At 35.1% G+C, this 21547-nt stretch overlaps 1 protein-coding gene across 1 annotated transcript; it reads right to left on the minus strand.

Annotated features, from left to right (window-relative positions):
* Window positions 1-712: 712 nt before the first annotated feature.
* Window positions 713-13566, minus strand: GPM6A (glycoprotein M6A). Its single transcript, XM_010189987.1, has 4 exons — window positions 13412-13566; window positions 11254-11330; window positions 9859-9924; window positions 713-2941 (listed from the first exon to the last, which is right to left on the minus strand). Exons 1-4 carry the CDS (start codon window positions 13557-13559, stop codon window positions 2789-2791), a joined length of 444 nt encoding a protein of 147 aa, XP_010188289.1. The 5' UTR covers window positions 13560-13566; the 3' UTR covers window positions 713-2788.
* Between the last annotated feature and the right edge of the window lie 7981 nt (window positions 13567-21547).

Raw genomic sequence — 21547 nt, forward strand, 5'->3', positions numbered from 1 at the left:
CCAAATGACACGTAGTAATGCAAATCTTGCCCAGTTGTTCTCTTGACTGACATGGTAAAAATACAACAATTCTTGCTCATGTTTTCTTGCTCTTCCTAGACTACGAGATTCTGCTCTTAGAAGTTATTTTACTCTCTTAATCTTAGGTTATATATTTTTTTTATATTAAATGCTGATTATAAGACATATTTTAAGTAATTTGTGCATCAGCAGGGACCAGGAGTTTTAATTCAGTGGAACAAACTACCCAAAACTGAGGCACAATTTCTAACCATGGGAAGGCTGCACGCGGTACTTTTACCTATGTGTGATTTGTGAAGTTACAGGCTGGAGGGAACTGTATCATGAAAGGGCATAAGAATATCACTCTTAGGAGTTTGGATTTTTTATTTATTTATTCTTTGCAATAAGAATATTTTGTCACAGATTTGACAAAGACATATTCTCTAATTAATTTAACATTCCCAGATTATTATTTTTTAAATTTTACTCTTTGTTCTCATAATTTCTGCTAAGGGAACTATCTCCTTAAACATCTAAAAGTAAATTTTACCAAGAAAAAGTAGGTCTGTACTGAGAATAGTCCTCCAATATTGAAGACAATAGAAGGAACTAGCATTTCTGGTTACAATGATTTGTCCAGTATAGGAAAAAAAAAACCCCAAAAATCCCCCAAAAACAAGGTACACAGCATGAACAATTAATAAGTACACAAAGTACACAAGTGTGTTTATTACATTTTTGCAAGCACTTTGTTCTACATTTCAAAAACGCCACCATCAAGCTGTTGGCACATTTATGTACAAAACAGATTAATTGTAATGCCTGCTACAAAGCATTCTTTGTGAAAATACAAACTCTAATACCAGAGAAGAGCCAAAAGCATTAACATCATTACATAAGTTTAAAAGACATAGTTTTAAAAATCAGCACAAACGTTTTAAGACACAAAACTGAAACACTACACTATAGAATCCAGAAGAGGTTCCTAATACTTTTTGCAGGACTGTAATACCGGTACTGCACATTATCAGAAAACTGTTGACTGCGTAGGACAGCCTAAGTGTAAAAAGAAAAAAAGCAAAACCCCAAATCAAAAACACAACCAAAAAACCCCCAAAACAAACAAAAGAAAAGAAAATAATTCAATCAACTAATACTACTTAATGCATTATCATGCCACAAGTAACTATAGTATTACCCTCTACTTACTACAAGAGTTGTTAAAAATTACTGATGATGCATGACTAGTAATAGTACAAATAAGAGTTTTACTCAAGAAGTTTTATTAGAAATGCACTTACACTGAGAGAATTCACAATGGTCCAATAAGTGCACAAAACTACCTAAGATTTTTAACACTGACAAAAATGTCTTGTCAGGCTACATCACTTTAAAAGACACTTTACAGCATTCTTGTAGCATTAGAAATAGGCAAAAAAAAGAAAAAAAAATCCACCAAATTTGGTCCAGTAATACTGACTTTTCTTAAATAGGGTTTTTTGTTCTGTTTTTGATACAGGTAATTATTTCAAATTAAGAAGACCTATCTTTCTGATAACATTTTCCTATCAAAATAAAGGTACAAATATATTAGGACACTTTCAAATAATAAGCTCTGTAGTGGTCTTTTACCTTACTTTAACGTAATACAGGTAAACAAATATGTGTAGGAAAGCTAGAAGCCAAGCTATAACATTTATGGAAGTCTCCTTTAATATATCTTTTACAGTTCAGACAGGTGCAATCCATATAAATTTTTAAAGCAGGTAAAAAGACATCTGACTCCTATGGTCACTGTATTTTTGATATATTACTTTCATAAATGTAGCTAAGCATTAATTTCTTACATCATCACATGAACAGCTCCAATTTAGCATAACCTTCATTGAATTAAAGACAAGTCATTCTGTAAAAAACTATGGATAACTATATCACTTAATTAACAATTGTCTATATACCATAACTCTTTAACAGGTAGCCGTGGTATTGAATTCCTTCAAAAGGCAAGTGGCCATGCATTGTTAGCACCACGGTCTGCATGCTCACAATACAAACAGGAATTATCACCAATGGGACTTGGAACAAGAGAATATTCTTTAAAAACATCAATAATAATACAATGTTAACAAAGATAAGAAGCACTTTTTTCTTTTTTTTATTCATTTTTTTTCCTCTTTTTTTTTCTTTTTTTTTTTTTTTACCCACTATTACAAATTTAGAAATTGCACCTTTGATTGTTTAAAACGTTCTTAGGACCTTCTTTCAAGTTGATCAAGGTCCATCTGGCAAGTTTTCCAAATATAAAGGAAAGTCATCCGTGTTTTCTTTATATATTGTACATCATGTACAATGGTCCCTTTGAAGTATACCTGTAGTTAAAGTAGTTATTGAACTCAAAACTAAAAAGTATAAAAAGCTACCTTTTTCCAAAAACATATAAGAAACAATGCAAAAGGTGTTATGCATAACACATACAAAGTGATTAAAAAAATCAAACACATATTTGTATTTGACAATAGTTTAGTATCCTTGATCTAGCAGAACTAATTAGCTTAAAAGGATTCAGGAAAGGCTATTTGGGAGCTTTGTGATAGAGATTGGTCACACAAAGTAAGAACTAATTAAGGAACCAAGTGCTAGACAACCAAGAATTGTACATAGGTGATATGTAAGTCACCCAAACTATCTTTTGTGAGAAGCACTTTCAATTGTTTTTAAAATGGTTGGATGGCCTTTAGTTAAACAACAAAGCATTCACATGTTAGAAAGTAAGACAAGGTTTCTTTTATGTGTAAGCATTGAGTCGTTCTTTAGAGCGAGTAGAATGAATATCATGAAGCTCTTGCTCCTCCTTTGATTTAATATCCTCATATTTTTGCATTCTGCAAGCATCTTTCACATAGGCCCAGTTGGCAGACAAGACCATGAGATAATGCACCTGTAAGAGAGGTAACACGGAGTTAGGAACCAACAGAGCTAGTTAGAATAGAGCAAGTTCAAACCTGAAAGCTATATGATAGAGACTGAGTTTTCATCAGAAGCATTGTTAAGTCAAGAAGTGGTACAGCAATACGATGTGAAGTTCAAGTTTGAGCTTCGTTAATCCTCAGATTACTGAGCTCACAGCTGTTACTATTACCATGACTAGTAGTTGGTAGAAATGGTTATTTAAAAAAATTAAAAGAACTGAGAAATAAACTCATGATCCCTGCTTTATACAGCTAGTCTGCAAATTTATGTGGAAAAATGCCTTCTGGTGATTTCTTGAAGACTTTTCCCCATTTAATCACAATTCGTTAAAGTAGTTGCTTCAGATAGAAATATGCTGTAGACAAATCTGTAGCCTTATGATTACATCTCTAATACAAGTACAGAAAAAATTGCTGCTTCTTTCTTGTTAAAGTTAAAATTAGCTTCCATTTAGCAATTATTTTTCTTTCATCTACAACTCCAGCTATTTTGTCTAAACCAGCTAATTTGGGAAAATTTTGTCAAAAATTGACTAATACGATCATCTAGGCAAAATATAACAAAATATAGTTACAAATAAACTAATTTTATTTCACTGTTATATTAGGTTTTTTCATAGTTCATTTATGTAATACTTTAAAATGCATAGGAAAAAAACCCAAATATTTTTATGATTTTTAAAAAACAGCTTCTGTAGACATCTTGAATGGAGCAGAAAACATGCACGTTCCATATAAATTTTTGAATATGTAAAAATACTATGTAAAAATACTTTTATTTATTAAAGAAAACAAAATTAAGAGCTTTCCAAGTGTTCCATCCAAAAATAAAATAAAAAATTATCTGAATCGAAAGGGAAACTCTCCCACAACCTGTGAATATTATACAACTTACTGGTGAGCATTGAAGATTGGACCTGACTCACTTGCAGTCAACATGAATGAGCTATGATGATATACTCCCAAAGAGCTGGGTTTATTTATGTAAGTAAATGGGGAGGACAAAATGTCTATGAATACATCTGAGGAGTAAACACCACTTAAAGGATATTGGCAATATTGTCACGTGAACAAATATTTTTCACATCGCTTTAAATAAATATAATCCGAAAGTCAGTGAAAGATATCTTACTAGTAGAAAAATTAGGTTCTGTAACTGTTTTCCATTATAAATGGAGGATAAAACACCCTAATAGCACTTGAGATGGAGCTTAGTAGTTTATAAAAATCACATGGTATGGCTGCCAGTGACTGAACTTGACAATGAGTAGATGTCCAATCTTTTGAATGATGGCAATGAATGATCAAAAAAGTGACAAATTTTAACACAGCACCAGTACAAGAAATGAAGCTGAGGCCTCCAAGGAACTGCAGCCAAAAATACTTTATTCAAAACTTCTCATTCAGGGGCAGTTACATGCTATCTGCAATCAGTACCTTTCAGAGTCAGTTCTTTTAGTCTACACACCTGTGATCATCTACAGTATAAAGTCTACTTCAGTTGCATGTTAGAGCAATCAACTGATCTCCTGTCCACTCCAGCTTCCCTGGTCTGGGCCTTTCAGGACATTTGCAGACTTTTTGAAAGCTTTCCTTTTGAAGGTGAACCTCAAATGTCCTACCTTCAGTCTGCTAGATCTGCTTGAAATGAGCCTCTGACTTTTTCAAAACTTGTTGCCCTCTCACCTTAGGATGTGCTCTGTTGGCTCTGTATTCATTCAGAAAATAAAAATGTTCACTCACAGTATTCAACCAGTTTATTCTGTGACTCTCTGAACACTTATTCCTCCCACAGTAGGTTTTCAAATACTTTCTGTTGAGAGCATCTCTTATATTTACGTTAATCAACTGCCTCAGAGGCCACAGATAACTTCAACCCCTCCCTAAGAAACTGAGAAACTAAAGTAGGATTCAATTAGTGGAAAACAGAGTAATCTTAAAAATGCTACAAAATTATGCAAATTCTTCTGTTCACACTGGACTATTGTAGATATATGAGTATCTTAGATTCATACTAAATGAACAGAAACAATATAGTACGCTCTTTTTTTTTTTTTGAAATGCCAATGTTGGCTTTTTCCACAAATGTTTAGTGGAAATAGTTGCTGATTAGTGCAGGCTAATATATATTTCTTAATTTGAATAATTAAGATTAAAGAAAGCATCCTGAAAATCTTCAAAGGACCAAATAATTTTGGTGTCCTTTTGTCTTGGTTGTTTATGGCAAGCTTTCACCCATTTACTCCCTATTTGAGGAATACAGTCTGAGTTGAGGTGCCATAAAACAAGAAGTGTTCAGAGAATCTGTCCTCTAGGCTAATTACTACAGGTAGTAGCATTTCTACATATTATTATGAGTTTCTTAATATCTATAGTACAATCTTAGCAGCACAACCTGTGATGATAGTGCAGGTGCTGGAGATGGCAGTATGTACTGTGTTACTTTGGGACACTTTCTGATCTTAATTTAGCACACAAGAAAAAGAAATGTCTTGTGTCTAACAGAGTTGTTCTAAAAGCTTTCACCATGACTAGTCTCTGGATCAGGAATTTCGAGATCAAATGAGATATCTCAATTCTGATTCCCCATTCTGCTGAATGAAATGTCTTCAATTTCCTCCACAGCAAAACTCGAGTAAATCAAAAGAAACAGGCTGGTAATCCTAATAATTCTGTCATCTCAGACAATTATAATTTGCATCCAATGAACACACAATTGCTGGTCCTTTGAGGGTAAGATTTCAATTTAAAAAAATGCAATTTGAACTTCAGATTGTAAACACAAGAATCCTAGAAGTGTGTGTGAGGAGGAGGGGCATCTTAGCAGTGCACTTACATCTTCCTGATCTTTCAAAACACATGTGCCAGAAAACCTTCCGACTGAACAATAAGTGATGAAAATGGGACCGTGTAGGCACATTTTTTATCTTTACAAAATATTTGCTAGTGACCCAGTAAAAGGCAAATTTAAACCTAATGTCTTGCAGTTTCACTTAACATTTATTTGTTACTTAAAAATAGACAAAGTATTCTAAAGGTACATTGTCCACAGTCGGACCTTCATTAAAATCCCATCCCACACCCATCCCTTCCTTAAAACATTACAGAACAAAATCTCTGGAATAACCGTTGTAAACTCTTAGACTTCACATTCACTGTAAGTAAGATGACTTTCCTGGAAACAAGCAGTTTATGTAATTTATATAATATCAAATAAATATCCATGTTATATCATGGCATTTATCTTTATCAGTTCCACCACCTTTGTTTTTTTCGTTCAACACCAAGTTCCTAGATAACATTGTCATACTAAGGAGGTAATCTCTAAGTGGCTGTCTAATTGCATTTCACACTTCCATGACCTGAATGGCCTGAAGTCAGGGGGGTCCTGTCAAGGCTTGTTCAAATTGAAGCAGGGCAGCTTCCACAGTCTGCCTTAGGATGTTTCAATTACAAACATATGCAAGACAGTGCAGGGTCTTTCCATGCTCTATGAAACATTCCTGCTTATATTTCTTCATAACATGAAAGTATGCTTCAACCTTTCAAAACTGGAGAATTGCATCTAGGATAAGAAAGGTTTTGGTTTTCCTTTCCTTTTGAGACATGTCATTATCTCATCAGGACAGATGTCTACATAACTTCTTTTCCTCCCCTTACGTGCATCTAATATCCTGCAGAAGAGCACAGTCATACTGGGGGAGAGGAATTAGACCACTTATACACTCCCCTTTTCCTTGTTTCAGGGGAGTTGACTGCATCTCCATTTTACAGGACACAGTTTCAGTGAAAGAAGAGTGCTGCTCACATGGTAACTTTTGAGAAGGGCAACTGTGCATCTCACAATTCAGTTTTGCTGTAGCAATTTTGGGAAAATGTCACAGGTAGGATACGTACAAGCCTTACAATCAACCCTTTGAGATGGTACAGTTTACACTTAAACAGCTTTATGTCTTCTGTTTCTATCTGACACAACATTGGAAACAGTAAAACTAATACTTATTACTTCAATGATCATTTCTGCATCCATTTATTATCCATTCAGATGTAAGAAAGAACAGTAATGTTCAGAATCATACATAGTCCAAATTAAGTATTATTCAAAATTCTGGCTATTTTTTCTGTGTTTAAGACTCACAAAAAGCATCTACAACGTAAATAATTCTATCAGGTTTTTTTCACCTTGGACTGAAGTCTAAGAATGATACATTTTTAATACAAACTATTTGACTTTTTCCTTCTCTGCAAAATAAAGCTTTCCCTGACATATAATCTGAAAAGTACATGTGTTTTTCTATACATCAATCCTAAACCATAGGCAAATTCTCTTTCTGAATGCCAAAACAGCATTCTCCTTTGGAGACTAAAGAGGCAGCCAGTGAATTGTGAAAAAATTCTAACATTCATAGACAAATCTAAGACAAAGAGAGATTAAAGTAGCAGCTATGGGAAAATTATGACCTGTGACCAAATGGTTTTGCAACTATTAACAACTAGTTTTTGTGTTTGGATTTGTTTTTTATTCAATAAATTGCTATTTTTTCAAAGATGTTTTTTAAAATACAGGTTAATAAAAAGTATTATATTAGGACATTATATTAGTATTATATATTAGGACAGGTAGTCCTAGTATTTATGAACAAGCTGATTTCTTTGGTGGATTTAATGACAAATAATGACATTATAAGAGTTTAACAAACCTGTGCATATTAAATAATCTGGCTCTTGCAAATGTTCACAAATCCAGAAGTGAGGATATAACAGAGTACATCAATGTCATGACTTAAAATGTCATTTTAAAAAGCAGATTTTATCAATTTAATTATTCAGCAGTTTCATTGATAATGCACAATTATTACAGTCTAGTAACAAATGCAAAGTACTGCCTTAGTCAGATGGACTATTCTAGTTTAAAGCAACTGTTTGCAAGAAATATTTTTAAAATGAAATAAACTCATAAGCTTTCTCTTTTGTAAAGGACAAATATTTTAATCTCATTTTTCTTTTAATATGGCTTGTTAGATTTCACAGACATGGAGATCTGCTACTGTTGTGGAAATATACAAACACTAACTTCATTAAATCATATTTGTTATTATTCTTGCAAAAGCACTTGTAGGGAAGGGCATTTGTATTCCAGTGACTTAAATGGCTTCTGTAGACTTCGTTTATCACACTAGTCTATTGCTTACCTTACCACCTTCTACCACTTTGAGCATGGGATCTGGGGAAAAAAGATGCTTTCTTCTTTCTGTATGAGACATTTAGGACTTGGAATTTATTTCCCTCCCCTAAATTACTTCTTCCTTGGGAAAACAAGCTTCCCTCAGTGAAAGAAAATCTATCAATATTTGCTAGTCCAAGCACAAAATTCTGAACTTTCCCTCATGTCCTGTCCTCAGTCTTTGGGCTACTGTGTCAAGTGTGAAGCACAATGCTCAACCTATAAATTGAGTCTAGTATGCTTGTTTTAAAAATTACCACCATCAAAGAGTGGAAGGTGCTAGACTTCACCAGGAACCTAAGATAACAATGGTAGGTTAAAAAAAAAAAATTACAAAATTGACATATAGACAACACAGTTGCAAACACTTCATAAAGCATACATTTATCAGCATTTGGACACTACACAATTTACTCTCATTTAGATCCTTAACTTGCATTTCTGTTGAAACAGAGTGTTATCATGCCTGCTCAGTGCAGTCACAGAATCCAGTAAAAAGCATACTTGGGTATGAGCAACCCTGCAAAACGATGTGAATAAACGTGAGCCATCAAAGTGAATTACTAGTGGATTAAAGACTGGTAGAACAAATCTATGGTATCTTTGATATGGAACTGTGAGCTTTGAAGGGGTTTTTTTAAACTTCATTGAAAGTGTCATGTATTTAAACTACGTGGCTCATTGTAACTACTTAATTTGCTTCCACTGAAGATGTGTTTGTTTTCACTGAAAATCCTTCGAAATGTAGAATTGTTATTTGAACAAACTAGCATTTGATAACTACTACTGAGTATGCTTCAAAACAATAATGCACTGGAGAACTAATGGTCTGTTGGATATACTTTCTTAACACTAATAAATACATTATAATAAGTACTACTTGGTCACTATTTTTTTCAGAGGGAAGTAGAAAAGTGTCAGTTTGGAAAATCAATTACATTATTATATCATACTATAATACTTATTATTTTTGGTCTTGAATCAAAAATTGCATGGAAAAGATATGTTTTTCATGTAGCTATCTGCTGTCTTGGCAGGGTGTCATGTAATACTGAAAAAATGGCAGAGAAGAACAAAAAAAATCACTAACACAACAGGAACACTAACTTCATTGAATATTCTCCAAGTGTCCTTTTTGATAAATGTAATTCAAAGGAGAATGAAAAATGTATAGCTCTAGGATTCTAGTAGCAGTAGCAATAGTAAACACCATCACTAAGACTCTTCTTATGGAATGCATCAATACCAAGTAACTTTGCATTCTCTATTGCAGTGTACACCATACAAACAGAATCCTCATTCTAAAAATATCTTTATGTTTAAGCAAATGCAGCAGATAAAAGGTAGAAGAGCAGGGTACTAGCTCATACACTTTTTTGAGTTGAGAGACTTGTCTGAACAGAGTAAGAGAATAGTAAAAATTCTTAGGATGTTCTCAAAGGTGCTTCTTTAATTCAAAAAAGCAATAATGATATTCTACTTCAAAGGGAATCCACCAATATATTAAAAAATATATATAAGAGACAGTATTGAATTACAGAATTGTATTTCAGTAATAGCATTGTGTGATAGTATGGAAATTGAATAATTGATACTAAGTAATAACCAGAATGTATTAGCAATTCATTTGATGATGGAAGTAGAGAGTGTTGAGTAGCTTACCATAGCAATGACCGCTGCTCCAGCTCCAGCAAGTGCCACAATGAACAAGTGGAATGTCATGTTTAGCTGCAAAGAGCGACAAAGAAAGGGACTTTCATGGTGATGCACTAAACAGAAACTGAAAAAAAAATCTGAATAATGAAGAGCAGATAACTACCTCCCTGGTGCCACCCTTCTGCAAAAGTAATAACTACTAATACTTCTTCCAAAAGACGGAGCATGATAGGACATTGTGCTTGATCCTGTTTTGTTACAATACTCATATCAAAGATAAAGCATAATTCTATTTTAAAATAGCATATTTAAATTATGAAATATGGAAAAAACCAATTATTTAAAAATAAACAGTCTGAAACTTTTGGTTGTTTTGTTGACGTTGTTGTTGTTGTTTTGTTTTTACAGTTACAATACTACCTTACTAGATCCACAAATGGCTGTGGTGGTTTTTCTTGTGGCAGAGACAGCCTAAGAAATACCCATTTCCCTTCATTAGCTTTAGCTTTCCATCCTCATAATTGATTTATTTCCCTCCCAAATTTGACAATAAATTTGTTCATAGTGATATAATATAAACCAGGTTACTTAAATAATCCAACTTAAACACCTTCTTCAGCCAACCTCAAACCAAATGATTACATTTGGTTTTAATTTCAGTGATCTGGTTTAGACAGCAGCCATTGAGTATTTACTGCACAGCAAGGGTTGCATTTTCTTAGATAGTTTTGGTATAAAGGTAGATTGTGCACCTTCACTCCACAAAGATTTATTCAAACATAGTAAGGCACAGTGAAACATTTAGCAAAGTGTCCTTTGACTTCAGAGGGACTAAGATTTTAGCCTTTCTCTTTGATTTAGATAGATGTCATTTTATTTGTCCTGTCTCCATCCCTGATCATTTAAAAACAAAACCAAAAACCTCAGCTGCACCGAAATAGGTGGCCTTTACCTAAGGGAAAAACTACAAATAAAAACATACTAGGAGTTATTATCCTAACACACTGCAAGATTTGGTCAAATTCATTTGAAATCTTTACTCTCTTGTCACTACTGTAATCATAAGATCCTCAAACAGTGATTCACTGTACGGACCTATTCATTGTGCAGTAGGTGCATTAGCTTTCAGAAATCTCTCAGTAAAAATATACGTGATAATGAAATTCTTAACAAAAAAATAACATGCAAGTTATTTAGAAAACAAATGGCTGGACTAAATTTGGTATGTAAAAGACTAGGAAAACTACTTGCTGACTGTATTTTTCACTGGGATTTTATTTCATCACCACAGCTAGAACTAGAACATTAAGAGTAAGAGGAAAACACACATCAGTTACTTCCTACTATAACACACATTATGGATTTGCAAAAAACAACCCAAAACCAAACACATTTATTCACCTCATTAGAGTCACACATCTTGATGAAACTTTCTGATGTGGTGCAAACCTTCTTTTCCTCTCCAATAGTTACAATACCTGGAGCAGAATAAATATTTATCGTATTTAGTATTCCTAGTACATAGCAGTTTACTTCATACGAGCCAGAAAAGCTAAGAAATACAAACTCTTGGCTGCATTGCAGAACTATTTTAACAACAAAATCAGGTTTGTGTTGATGATCAGGGGGCTGGAACACCTCCTGTATGAGGACAAGCTGTGAGAGTTGGAATTGTTTAGCCTAGAGACAAGAAGCCTCTGAGGAGACTTTATGGCAGCCTTCCAGTACTTGAAGAGGGCCTATAGGAAAGATGGAGAGGGACTTTTTATCAGGGGATGTAGTGACAGGACTAAGAGTAACCATTTTAAACTGAGAGTAGATTTAGGTTAGAACAGGTTGCCCAGAGAAGTTGGGGATGGCCCCTCCCTGGAAGTGTTCAAGGCCAGGCTTTGAGCAGTGGAAGGCAGGGGGATGATCATAAAGGTCCCTTCCAACACAAAGCAACCTATGATTCTATGATAATTTCAGCCATCACAAAACTAACACATCATCATTTAGTAAAAGCCCCTGTGGGAAACATACAGGCAATAATTCTGCAGCTATTTTTTAATATCTTCATTTCAGATTTGATCAGCACAGTAATCAAAACACCAGAAAATTATTTGCAATATATATATATATACACATATACATACACTTGCCACATTTTTCACAAACATCCTCTACCTTCATGTGAAGAAAGGTGTTACATAATGTTATCAGACATGTTGATTTGGTACAAAGCTGCTTTCACAAGATATGAAAAAGCATTGCTCAAATGTATACTTTATTGTAATAATAATTTCTCTATCAGCAAGAATAACTAAAATCTGCTATGTTGTTTCCTTCGGCTAATGTCTGGATAGTAAATTAAAGACTAGCTTGAAGAAAACTGCTATAACTTGGTTATCGTGAGAAATAGTACTGTTCTTTTCTATTAGTAATCAGCAGTTTTTACACCAAATTTTCAGGAAACAGGTACATTCACAGAATACACATTATATTTTAGTGTTCTATTAACAGTTTAAATAGAATAATAAAAAATAGGTATAAATACTAGAAAAATAATAGGACATAGAAAGAAGAATGAATACCCTTGATAAGATCTGTATAGATAATTGCTTTTTTCAACTCACCTGTCATGCTGATGGGAAAAAATTAGTTGTGGGGTTTTTTTTCCCCATCATGAAAACAATAATGTGCAATATTTTGTTTCAGGTTAGGTGAAATGCTTAATATGAACCATACTGTTTCATTCCCAAGCAATACAGTATTTTTTATATCTCAAAATAGGAATTAAACATATAGTGTGATTTTACATTAGACCAAGGTAACAAAAGAATCAAGGAACTGTCTGACAATAGTACGATTACCCAAAGCTCTGTGGGCTGAGAAACCACCAAGGCCAGAACATCTAGATTCAAAAGTCTTATGGCAGAAAGGAATTGAATAACTATCATCAACGCAAGAATCCTGAGACTTTTTAAGATTCCAAACCCCTTTTTTTTAAAATTTTCCATCCCCCCAGAACACATGTATGTGTAGATTTCCACTTTATTCTAACCTCCACAGTTCAGACTTAAGCCTGCTCTCTCCACCAGCCTTATAGAGATTTTTTATTTGTATCATCACTCTTCATCAAAATTTTTGCAAGTGATATATCTTGTCCTGTCCCAATTCACTTCTAGGCTCTGCAGAGGCAAATGATAACCTAGGATCTCCTATCTCCAAATCAGTCTCCTACCACAAGATTAAAGAGTGATTCTCAAGATAAATTAAGACTATTAAGCATTTTAAACAAATTCCAGCAATTTCAAAAGAATAGACTAAACAGATGACCCAAGCCAAATATTCAGTACTCTCGGATGATGGAGAATGTTGATTCAATTCTATCAGGCTTGGAAATGCAGTGCATATCTAATAAACTGCCTCGAGTGCTGGGTAAAAGGATAGAAAGATATTCTTATATTTTTTTTTCAGAAACACTGAAGCAGCTCATTTCAGATACATGGAAGCAAACCAATGTGATGCTTTTTTTTGTGAAAACTTGCTTTATACTTAGTGCTCTTCATTCACGTACCATACTGGCGAAGATCCAAGCAGAGATTAGCTCCATCCACTACAGTGGCATTTCGGCAAATGGTCCACAAATTGAAGTACATGTAAACAGGCAGAGAAGTGAAAGCTGTAACGCCAAGCCAGGCCAACATAAAGACGTATGTCAGCATAATAAACTGCAGTAAAAGAGGGAAAAACAAAACCAGTGATAAGGCAGAACTTAACTGAGAGATGCTCCATTGTGAAAAAGAAACAACAGAGATGTAAGAAATGCATTTCTGACTGCCTTTGTCTGTTTCTGTCCTTATTTAAATTATGAGTTTGGTCTGATAATCAATTCACAATCAGGTCAAAGTGAGTGATGGAGCACGAACATGATGTCTCTGAAGATCAAGCAGTTATGCTTCCAGAACTGCAAGCTTACTTCACATTCCTGTCACTTTTGGGCCGACGACTGATGCAAAGCACCACATCTGAAGTACAGACAGCTGCATGTTTTGTGAAGCATGTCTCTCCCCCTCTCGCATGTCTACTTCATAGTTAAGAGACAAAAGGGTTGTTTTTTCCACTGTCAATCATGATGCAAAAATTAGAATGAAATACTATAGGCTTTGCTTGCTTTTGCATTTAATATCTGTGTCTTAATAAAAACATTTCATTATCCACGGCTGCCACAGAATCTCACTGGTAGATCCTTTTTGCATTGAACTAATGAGACAATATATTGTTATTTTTTCACTCTATTTTGACGTATTTGCAGTCTACATACAGGGGAATTCATCATTCAGAACAAACTAGGGTGCTTACCTCTGTTAATAAGAAATGCATTATATTATATGCTTTGCAACATGTGTTCTTCAAAGGCTACCCATTTTCTTTTCTTAGCCATGAACCTCAAGAGCAGAGCAATCTGCTTGTAGGAGGCATTGAACTCTACTTGCCTTCAGGGCTGGTAACTATGCTGGCACACCCAGCTGCTGTAAGTACATAAGCAGGCTGAATTACTACTCTGCTGCTAACCTGAGAGGACTCGCAGATACATTCATCAATAACAAAATAGCTTTTAATTTTATGCTGTGAAAAGGATATAAAGATGCTACATTGTTAAATGTCAAAGATAAGTCAACCTCTAAAAGTTGAATCCAAATAGCCTCAAGATTTGGTGGCTTTGGAAATGCTGATAAACCTAAACACATTGCTGGAAAAAAAAATCAGCACACTAACATTTTTTTAGCTGCTTACCACAGAAAAACATTGACTCTGAGAACAAGAAATAAGAGCTATTTTTGAAAGCTGAATAAGCGGGTCCACAATCTGCTTAAAATTAAACCTTCAAGAGTAAATAAGGGGAAAATGGAAGGCATTTTGTATTTCTTTTTTAATGTACGATCTCTCACATCAGGTGATAAAGGAAAAAGCCTAATACACATACAGATTTTAATTGTGGAAACTAAATAAGATCAGACTCAAAATGGTTGTAAATGGCAGTAAAAATTGTTAGAGAGGTGGCCTGTCCATGTGGACCTGATCAGGAAAAGCAATCCAAAACAACAAAAGGTTTGAATTTTAGGTGACTTAGTTTCATTTCTTTGAAGTTATTGGTTGGACATTATCAAGCAATTTAAAAAGACCTTAATTTGATTTGCTCTAACTCATTTCCAAAGAATATTAAATAAAAGCCATTTTAATTCTGAGGAAGTATATTTACACAGGGCTTTAAAGTAGTTTAATTAATCCAATTTAAAATTAAATTCAGATTCATTTTCCTGGTTGTCCCTGGGTATATGAATCTTTCAGCAGTGGTTTTAACAGCTGGAGAATTTATAGTACTAAAAATAATTTTCAGAAGGATGCAGGAAAGTAAACATTAAAGCGAAGCAAAGAATAGAAGTATTCTGTTTAATATTTTGGGTATTTGCTTTCTATAATTTTCTTCATTTAGAACTCAACACTTAAGATTTACCCCGTTTGCAAATGATGAACCATTTTAAATTTTCTCTTAACATCCAACTAGTTTAAAAAGGAAACTGATGTGTCTAGTTTATGTTTAAAGATTTTGAAAATGTGTTCAGGCAGATAATGGCTGTTTTCCTTTCCAACTTTTCCCAAAAAAACACTTACTAGAAAACCAACTGATAAAACATAGACAGTGATAGCAAAGTCTATAATTATACAACCTTGACTATTACAGTAGACTTATCTGTGTGTCAGTTGCTTCATATAATGGAAATTCTATGCCATTCCATCTATTGGAGTGAAAATAATCAATTTAAGTAAATCCTGTTCTGCACATACTCCTATTTACTTTTCATTATTACTCCTTTACTGTTTTCTTTTTTTATTTCTCTTCAAAATACATTGTTAAAGCTAATGAGACAACATCTGGTTCAACCCCAGGCACTCATTTACTAATAATTACTTGGAAAATTTCTTGGAAACGTAGATTCTTCTCAGGGCTGTGAATTACCAAATAAAATATTATGTCTGATCTTAATTTATTATCAAGCTAAAATGTACTCAATTTCTCTAAAACAAGGGCAAGAAATAAGAAACAAGACTCTCTGTGTGTTCTCAGAATGGTCTTTAAATTCTCTGTTTACTATGTTCTAGAACTATTTTAAAGGTGAAACCAGGCTCCTAGCTTATATTCTCTGAATTTGCCAAAACCAGGTAAGTCTGAAGCCTTTTTCTGAGACTCTTTTTTGAATTTTTGAACTAAATCATATATAATAAATTTCATACGTCTCTCAGCATAGTACATGCATAACAATTTAATGGAGAAGTAAATTTTTTATATTAGTTATGTAACTGAACTGTGGTAACTGTGTTTTTAAGATTGTGCTCCACCTAGATTCGGGAATCTTCCTGTTCTGTGCTTACCACCAAATGGAGGAAAAATATCTGCCTTACTATGAGCAATACAATTCCTATTTAATATCTTTTTTATTTTCTGATTTGTAATAGGGATGAAACTATCTGTAGCCTTTCTTGCTTAAGAAGCTTGCTTAAAAACTTGTACTGAGATAATACAAAGCATTATTATAGGAAAGAGGGGAAAAAACAGAGCTTATTAGCCTCTAAAAAAGTCTGCCTTGGGCATAGAATAAGAGCAAGAGAAAAATCTGTCAGATGATGACTTCTGGGAGTTGTAAGAGCTGCTTTCTTAGAAAGAATTGCCTGCTTGTTTATGGAAGGGATTGTCTTTTAAAAATATCAATCTGTTTGGTTGAGTATCTCAGTAAAAGTGAATCAAACACTGATTTAATTTTAAAAACATATTTTAGAAAAGGATGAACTTTATTTTTCCTCTTTCATTTATTTTCAACTGAAGAGCCAGTGGCCAACGATATGTACAAATTCATGTCATAACACCAAAAAGACGGGGAGAAATAGAGAATATTACTTTATTTTTCATGTAAAATAACTAAAATGCAAAACTTCACATTAAATCACTCAGTATCTATGAGTTATCATAACTGATAGCAGTGAAGCAAGCCACAGAAATGGGATCTGGGTGTTAATACAATTTCTACTGTAGGGGCAGTAAAAAGCAAAAGGTTAATCATGCACAAGTTATTAGTTTCTAGCAATAGGAGGTGTTAGCTTAGAAATTCTTGTTCTAATGGAATCAAACTGTGAATTATTATTTTTTTTAAACCACAGATGAAAGACTAAAGTTTTTTTGAGGTTTTTTTAGATAATTATCTCTGCTGTTACAACCTACCCTCTTTGCTTTAGAGACCTTACAAGAAATGCTTAAGGAGCCTGTTCACTCCAGGAATTAAATTCAGAACTCAGTCTCCTGAGATTCAAAGGGAGCTTTCTCCTTTGAAGAAGCATTCTGCTATGTGACAAGCCAAAGATGTATGAAACAGTACTATAGCATCTTAAAGAGGTACCACAGTTTGTTTTTCTGCGTGCTATATATTGCACTGGAAGTGAAAATTACTTTCTCTGATCAGTTCAATTTTCACTGTAAGAAGCCAAACACATAAACCCAAAACAAACTGGAAGTGATAGTGAAATTCATCTATCAAATCATGAAGATAAAAGTTCTCTAATTGATAGTTCACATTAGGAAACAATAGCTAAAGCAGATAACTATTTAAACAAAACAGATCTTTACTCTTTGTAACAGTTAATTTCTTGTACAAACATCATGTCTGATAAAACCCTCTTGACATATTTTATAAGATATTCATTGCCAGTAATGGCTTTCCTAAATCTTAAATTATCAAAGTAAGCAAATGATCAATCCTTCTAAAAAGATTTTTTTAATATAAGGTTTGTTGCACAGATCAACATCAGGAAGTAGAGATTTTAAAGCATGTTCTAAAATAGCATGTATATAGCACAACAGCTTTCATGGTGGTCCTAGGTGGTTGAAATCCTGTTTCCACAGAAAACATTACTCAAATCCTATTCATTTTAATAAGATCAAGATTCCAGTTATAACTTTCTTTTTAAAATTTATGGGTACTGGTCCCATGAATGGCACATTCATTGCATTTCAAACACTATTCTTGTTTTAGTGTTCTTATAAATATTTTAATACCCCTGAAGAAACATTTTATGTTTGCTTCAGTGACCCCAGGGACAGAGACAGTGAAATCCTATCTAAAAGGTACTGTTACTACAGAGAGATGGATTGAAATGGAAACAGAGTAAACTCCAGTCATTTTATTGTAAGAAGATTCTGCTGCTTACTGAAACAAAAAAAAATACAAAAAAAATACAGAAACATAGCAATGAATTCAGAAGTGCCTGAATAAAACTTAACTGCAGAAATCTCATGTTGCCATGCAATTTTACTTTTGTTTCGAACTACTCAGTACTTAAATTTACAGTTATTCTCAATTTAATCATATACTTATTTTATATGAGCTCCCTGACATAAGCTCTCAACCCAGGAAGGTGTAAGAAGATGTACACTTTGCTGTGTTTATATCATATTTAGATTTATTATCCTATGACACACAGAAAACTTCATTGTTTACTGTCAGCTTGACAATCTAAAAGGTTCCTTCAAAACCTATTTACAGGCTCAGAAATTCTCTTTGACAGTTTTTGCCAGAGACCAAAACTGCATCTACAGAAATAATGTTCCTCCACCCTGCCAAAAACCTATTATGCTTCACTATGAAACTCTGCCAGTGCAGAACACCACCTGAAGATGAGCCCAGGGTTTGCCTGGGTGTCTGTAATTGAAGTACTTGGAGGCACCTGAACTCTGCAGTGTGTACTATAATCCTGGTTCCGTAGTCCTGTTTCTGGGTGCAGTTTCCCAATTTCATGTCAAAACAAGGCCTTGTGTGTCATTTGATGGCAACTCAGAATGACGAACAGGAAGGTCTTTTCAATTTCTTCCTGAATTGTCCTGGTTCTCTACTGTCATGTTCACGTTAAATTGTCTATAGATTTGATTTCAATACTAATAAAAAGTTATTTAGCTTTATCACTTTGCTCAGCTTTAAATACATAAATGTCCTTTGTGTTTCAAGCCTTCTGCCTCAGTCTTGTCCATTTTTCCTAAGAGAAATTCCTCTAACCTACTGCTACTGTCTTACCCTGTGCACATTCTGCATAAATACATACACATACTCTTTTTAAATTATTCACTGCAGTCACCACATATATTCTCAAATGCTGAATTTTGTCTTGATGAAGTTGTACTGATAGAGTGCACTGTTCTTTCTGCAGTTTACAAGAAGTCAGACTTAAAACTACTACATACATTCCTACCTCAGACCTGCTGTTTATTTGCATTCAGTTTTGTATGATGCAGGGTTCTGCCTACCACTTTACATCTACAGTCCAGACAGTAACCTATTTTGGTCAATTAACTTTCATCATAGATTAGAGTAAAAAATATATGTTTTGTTCCTCTTCACAATCTATATTCTTACACTACAAGTGCTTAGCTCTTTTCACTTTTGGGACGTTCAGAACTAATCCAACAGAATTTTGCCATTTCTGCACTTTTAAAGAATCTCTACACAAATGCTTCAACTTCTTCCCAATGTTTTTTTGCAACAGCATCTTAAATGTATAGTTTCCCATATGCAAATACTAGACCAAGCAAATGGAAAACTTAGAATCATAGAATCAAAGAATGTATTGAGTTGGAAGGGACCTTTAAAGATCATCTAGTCCAACACTCCTGCAGTAAGCAGGGACAATGTCACTTGATCAGGTTGCTCAGGGCCCCATCAAGCCTGACCTTGAATATTTCCAGGGATGGGGCCTCCATTACCTCACTGGGCAATCTGTTCCAGTGGTCTATCATCCTCATATTGAAGAACTTTTTCCTAATATCCAACCTAAATCTACCATTTTCTAGTTTAAAACCATTACTCCTCATCCAATTGCTACATGCCCTACTGAACAGTTCTTCCCCAGATTTCTTCCAGGCACCTGTCAGGTACTGGAAAATCATTATAAGGCCCACTCAGAGCCTTCCCTTCCCCAGGCTGAACAACCTCAACTCTCTCAGCCTGTCTTCGTAGGAGAGCTGCTCCAGTCCTTTGATCATCTTTGTGGCCCTCCTCTGCACATGCTCTAGAACTTCAATGTCCTTTTTGTGTTGGGGACTCCAAAGCTGGACACAGTACTCCAGGTGAGGTCTCATGAGAGCAGAGTAAAGGGGCAGAATCGCCTCCCTCTATCTGCTGACCACACATCTTTTGATGGAGCCCAGGATGTGTTTGGCCTCCTGGGCTGCAGATGCACATTGGTGGCATGTCCAGCTTCTCATTTACTAGTAGTCCCAAGTCCTTTTCCTCAGGGTTGTTTTCCAGCACATCATCACATCATCCATACCAATCCTATTGGTAACAAGGATTGTTCCAACCCAGGTGCAGGACTCTGCACTTGGCCTTGTTAAACCTCATGAGTTGAACCTGCACTCAATCCCACTGTCAAAATCATTAATGAAGATATTAAACAGCACTGGTCCCAGTACAGACCCTTGAGGGACACCACTTGTCACCGTCTTCCATCTGGGCACCGAGCCATTAACCACTACTCTCTGGATGCGACCATCTAGCCAGTTCCTTATCCACATAACAGTCTACTCATCAATCCATACCTCTCCAACTTAGAGAGAAGGATGTTGTTGGGGACCATGTCAAAGGCCTTGCAGAAATCCAGACAGATGACATCCATAGCTCTTCCTTTGACTACTGATGCAGTTACTCCATTGTAGAAAGCCACTAGGTTGGTCAGGCAGGACTTGCCCCTAGTAAAGCCATGTTGGCTGTCTCAAACCACCTCCTTTTCCTTCATGTGCCTCAGCATAGCTTCTAGGAGGATCTGTTCCATGATCTTCCCAGGCACAGAGGTGAAGCTGCCCCTCAGAGGTTAGATAGTTCCCAGGGTTCTCCTTTCTACCTTTTTTAATAATGGGTGTGATGTTTCCTTTCTTCCAGTCACTAGGGACTTCACCTGACTGCCATGATTTTTCAAATATCATGGAAAGTGGATTGGCAACTACATTAGTCAATTCCTTCAGGACTCTGGGACGCATCTCATCAGATCCCATGGGCTTGTGTATATTCAGGTTCCTCAGATGGTCACAAACCTTATATTCACTTACAGTGGAAGGAATTTTTTCTCCTTGTCTCGTGGGACATCAACTTAAGAGCTGTGAGGAGAGAGGATGCCAGTGAAGACTGAGGCAAAAAAGTTGTTGAGAACTTCAGCCTTCTCCTTATCTGTTGTTACTAGTTCACCATTGCTGCTCATCAAGGAGGGTACACTTTCTTTAACCTTCTTTTTCTGGATGACATACCTGTAGGAGCCCTTCTAGTTTTTCTTGACATCCCTTGCTAAGTTCAGCTCAGACTGCACTTCGGCCTTCCTGACCTCATCCCTACACACCTGGGCAACATGCCTGTACTCTTCCCATGCCACAAGTCCGTGCTTCCACTGACTATGCAGTCCCATCTTGCCTTTTAGTTTGGCCAGCAGGTCTCAATTAATCCATGCTGGTCTCTTGCCTTCCTTGCCCAATGTCTTACACTTTGGGATCGAGAGCTCTTGAGCTCTGTGGAAAACCTCCTTAAAGATCTGCCAGCTCTGTTCTGCTCCTTAGTCCTTGAGGGCCATTTCCCAGGGAGTCCTATTGACTAACTCCTTGAAGAGCTGGAAGTTGGCATTC

This window comes from Mesitornis unicolor, unplaced genomic scaffold (genome assembly GCF_000695765.1).
Source record: "Mesitornis unicolor isolate BGI_N332 unplaced genomic scaffold, ASM69576v1 scaffold11918, whole genome shotgun sequence".
Taxonomy (NCBI): Eukaryota; Metazoa; Chordata; class Aves; order Mesitornithiformes; family Mesitornithidae; genus Mesitornis; species Mesitornis unicolor.